A 4,705-nucleotide genomic window follows, 5' to 3' on the forward strand; every position below is an offset into this window, starting at 1 on the left:
TCAGTACTCTTGACTTGGCATTTCTACATCCTGTTGGTTTAGAAATACATCATTATACCATCTTTCATGGTTTTGCTTAATATGTGAGAGGATACTGTTCATAGCCGGACCAAACTCAATGATATGAGCCTTCTCACTCAGTAGCAGACACGTGGTGCCAGCAGCATGCATGGCCACCAAAGAACCTTTTGAATCAAACACTGGAGAGCCAGAAGACCCAAAAAAAAAGGTGGTGTCATAGGTAATCACATCAGGATTTTGAAGCATTTCCTGGAAGCTTCTTTGAGTGTACATGTGGATAAACTCAGATTTATTGTAACCTCCTGCTGTTCTCATCTGAATCTTTTCCTTACATTTCTCTTCTCGTTTACCCTGAGGAATCACAACACAAGCATCAGTATGCTTCTTTCCTCCATCTGGATGGCCAATAATATATATCAAACCACTAGACGGTATAGGACCAATCCCATTATACAGTCCCGCAGGTACTTCTTGTCCATTTTCTTTCAGTTTCAGGACGGCGTAGTCAAGAGTTGTGTCAGATATCTCAAACCAAGGTTCAACGAGAAAGCAGTTGTCTTTTGTGACAGCGGTATCTTCATAATCGAATTTCACCATTACACATTGACTGATTATATCTGCCCACTGGCTTGGCTCTATTCCTTCTCCCACGATATCGTTTATTACATGCCGACAAGTGAAAATGAACAATCCCTTAAAAACAAAGCAGGTGGCACAGCCTTCGATTCCATTATTGTTCCAGAATATGTACCCCACTGAGTCACTGAGATGTGAAAGATGTTTGATCACTTTCACTGGAGTTGAGTTTTTTGTGCGTTTCCCAAAATTTGTTTCATGCAATTTAAAAAGAGAAGTATTCTTCTGTCTTTTTTTCATTTTTTCCTTCAAGTTTTCCCTGATTTTTTCACTTTCTCTTTTCAAACAGGGATACTCTTCCACAATGTACTCTTTCAACACACGGGTGTTTCTTTCTTCTACCTCATTGTTTTGAGCAGCTGCTGCCTTAGGGTTCATTACTTGATCAGCCTCAACTTGAAAGAGCTTACCTTCTAACTCATCTATCATCTGTGAGTTTTCTAGAATGGAGTCCAGGTTACCAATGAGCTTCCAATTGTCAGTCTCCAAAAAGGGAAGAAACCTACCATCCTTGCACATGGTGTCCTTGATGGTTTCTCCTTTGAAACCATAGACACAGAGTTTGTTTCCTTTTTTGTGAAGCTCCCCACGCTTCACAATTCGTTTTCTGGTATTCCCAATTGCATGAATGTAAAATTTGACCACGTCAGTAGATTCCTGGTTGAGCCGGCCAAATACTTGGCCATCTTCTTTCTGCTTGCTTTTACTTTTGGAAAATGTAATTACCACGTGGCTGTTTTCAGGAAAACAACTGAGTGGCATTCCAAGGTTTAAGAAGCCTTCAATTCCTTCTGTGCCACGCACCAGGATTTCCTTACCTGGCCGAGCCTCCATAGCTTTTCTGACAGCATCCAGGGTCTTGAGCCCCACCAGCAAGCTGTCCTCCTCGCTGTGTATGAGTATGTGTTTCCTGTTCTCATTTTTTCCAAGGTTTACATCCAAGGTAATATTAATGATCTTGTTTGAAGAAGTGGTCTGGACTTTTGGAGTTTTCCTGGGTGAGTGGGAACTTTGATCTTGGGTGTTAGTTATATCTCTTGGCCTTTTTCTAGATTGCATCTTCATTTGAATAATATCGGAATTATTCTGCTCTTCTTTTGGGACCTAAAAATGTATGTTAGAAGAAAAACCTTGAGACTCTGAATAGAACCCTAGTTTGTTGTTGTTGTTGCTTGTTTCCTTTTTAAATATGCAATTCACAGAATTTCTATGGGAAACTCATACTCAAAAAACCAGTGAATATAATTAGATCTGAGTTTAACTTTAGCTCTAGAATATAAGCTGAGCAGACTGTCACATCAGTCAGATAAGCTCCTAATATGATAAGCTGGTGCATTTTTCTGAGACACATGCTTAAAAAGCTACCAGCTTTAGTAAAGTGTCATTTTATGTCTTGTTTACTATTCTCAGCTGCAAAATTTTTACTTTTCTCAAACACAGTGATAAACTGCACTGAAAATTTTGTTCTTAAAATATCAAGTTCATGGGCTGGAGTTGTAGCTCATTGGTAGAGCACCTGCTTCAGGCGTGTGAGGCACGGGGTTCGATTCTCAGCACCCACATAAAAATAAGTAAATAAAATAAAGGTCCATCAACAACTAAAAATTAAAACAAAAATTTTTTAAAAATACCAAGTTCAGCAAAAATAAGTCACCATGATTTATTATTAGGCATTACATTTTAAACAAAATCCTCATTAGCTAACTGATTATCTGGTCATACAAATAGTTATTTCTAATAATGAATTCCTTCATTCACCCAGAACCTATCATGCAAAAAACTTATTTCCTCTATGACATCAATTAATCCCCCAATTCTATGAATTGAGAAGAAACAAATATGGCCTCTCTTTGTCTTTTTGATGGAGAAACTTAGGTATAGAAAGTTTTTCTTGTTAGTGCCTTTCCTAGCATCATGTAATAACCACTAAATGAAGTGAGTGCCAGAATACCAACACTTAAGTCTAATATTCCTTTCCATGACACCAAACATTTTTTCTTGGTAAAATTTGCATTCATGACAATCATTTTTTTGGGGGGGCAGGATACCAGAAATTGAAATCAGTGGCCCTTGCCCCATAAGCCACATCCCAGCCCTATTTTATATTCTATTTAGAGACAGGGTCTCGCTGAGTTGATTAGTGCCTCACTTTTGCTGAGGCTGGCTTTGAATTCATGATCCTCCTGTCTCAGCCTCCCAAACCACTGGGATTACAAGCATGCATAATACTGATTTTTGTAGGGTATCATCTTAAGAACCAGCAGTTGAGGAAGGGGAAGGAATTAAAGAGGATTAATCAAACATCACAAAAATCAATGAAAAATTAAGAGCAACTGCTTATGAATAGGACTTCAGGAAAATGTACCTATGTCTAAAAGGTACATTTTCCTGAAGTCCTACTCATTACGGTGAGGGTATGAACAGGCCTGGATATGCTAGCAAGGCTACATTCTGGTAATGGGAATAAAAAAGCCAGGATTGTCGTAAAGACTAGGCCTACCATCATTGTGTAGCACAGCCTAGCAACATGACTGGCATGTAATAGGGTAAATTTGTTAAATACTAGTAGTCAGGGTCAAAGAGATAAAAAGAACACAAGATAATGTGAATTTACTTGTGCTATGTGTGCAAATCTTCAAAAGGCATCTCTAAAGCCTAATGCTGTCAGAAACATCTTGCTCATGTACCCCATGGGAGCATTGCAACAGAATTCCAACTTGTCAAAGTATTCTTGGACACATATAGGAACTTCTGAAGGAAACACATTACAGGTAAATTCTTTTACCTGACTAACATGGTTATGGTAAGAATAAATAAGCAAAAAATTTGTTTCATAAACTGTAAAGCACTATACAGATGTAGGTTATTATGATTCAGTATATCAGCCACACTTGGCATTGTATTTCTGTGCTATGAAATAGATTAATTTTGGTTTTGTTTTATCCAAAGTTTAATACAGTTATTTGGTTTTTATGGTTGTCCAGGAATTATTACCAGTTTTTTTTAAAGGCTAGTGTGACATGACCAAAATTTTATGTATGTATGTGTGTATATATATATATATATATATATATATATATATATATAAAATAAAGTGGTTGAGGAAAGGTTTTACCTTATATAAATATTTCCAATATATAATGATATGATTTCTTGGCAGGAAGATTTATGCAATACAGACTCAAGGATGGCTAAATCTAACATTAGCATATTCATTACATAAATAGTATTTACAAACATACCTGAGAAAAATAATTCTCTATTTTCATGTTTTTTTTCACATCAAACAAGTTCTTCTGTGACCTGCGTTTCTTACAGCTCATGATGACTTGAAGATGAAATAGGTAGTTCAGCTGAAACACTAATTTAAAAAAGGTTCAAGTTACAACAGTATCTTCATAGCTGTCATTAATTATGTAGAGGAAGAGATGAACTTCCTTCTTCAGCTCTGGCCTTGCCCTCCCCAGAGATATTAACCTAGCAAATAATTTACCCACCAAGTATTATCACCCCAACAATAAAAGCTTTCTTTTATAGAGCATTATGTGTCAGTCACTACACTTGACACTTTATGAAAATTATCTCTAACTGCGAATCCCAACTACAGTGGGAAAGAGGTTATATCTAGATTTTTTTGTTTTTAAACTTGGGGGAAAGGATAGCTTAAAGAAGAGAGATCTGTCCAAGTGCAAATATTAAAACCCATAGAAAAATCTGTAGTTGGAGAATTCAAAAGTGTGTTCTTCTACTTACCTTGAGTTAAAATTTGATCTCTATTTAAGATGGAGATGCCAGAGATGGTAAAATTTAAGGAAAAGGGTAGGAAAGGAACTGGTTAATACCCTGAAGATAAAAGAAATTTGGAATGGGATTTCATAAAGTAATCTGAAAAGTTCACGAAAGCTTCCACTCTACTTTTCTCCCTTCTGTTTTCATAAGACCCTCCCGCCCCCACTGCCTTTTTAATTCCTTGTTTTCTCTTTAGCTTTTGCATATGAGAGGAAACATTCAACCCTTGACTTCCTGAGTCTGGCTTATTTCACTTAGA

At 36.8% G+C, this 4,705-nt stretch overlaps 1 protein-coding gene across 1 annotated transcript; it reads right to left on the minus strand.

Moving 5' to 3' along the window:
• On the minus strand, positions 1-4,054 carry LOC144254620 (serine protease FAM111A-like). Its single transcript, XM_077797993.1, has 2 exons — positions 3,900-4,054; positions 1-1,761 (listed from the first exon to the last, which is right to left on the minus strand). Exons 1-2 carry the CDS (start codon positions 3,978-3,980, stop codon positions 1-3), a joined length of 1,842 nt encoding a protein of 613 aa, XP_077654119.1. The 5' UTR covers positions 3,981-4,054.
• Between the last annotated feature and the right edge of the window lie 651 nt (positions 4,055-4,705).

Source organism: Urocitellus parryii, chromosome 4 (assembly GCF_045843805.1).
Source record: "Urocitellus parryii isolate mUroPar1 chromosome 4, mUroPar1.hap1, whole genome shotgun sequence".
NCBI lineage: Eukaryota > Metazoa > Chordata > Mammalia > Rodentia > Sciuridae > Urocitellus > Urocitellus parryii.

Excerpts from the sequence above, each read along its gene's own strand:
- LOC144254620 (XM_077797993.1), bottom strand. The coding sequence starts at position 3,980 with ATGAGCTGTAAGAAACGCAGGTCACAGAAGAACTTGTTTGATGTGAAA. Across the intron at positions 1,762-3,899 it reads TAGAGAATTATTTTTCTCAG|GTCCCAAAAGAAGAGCAGAA; the intron begins GTATGTTTGTAA and ends ATACATTTTTAG.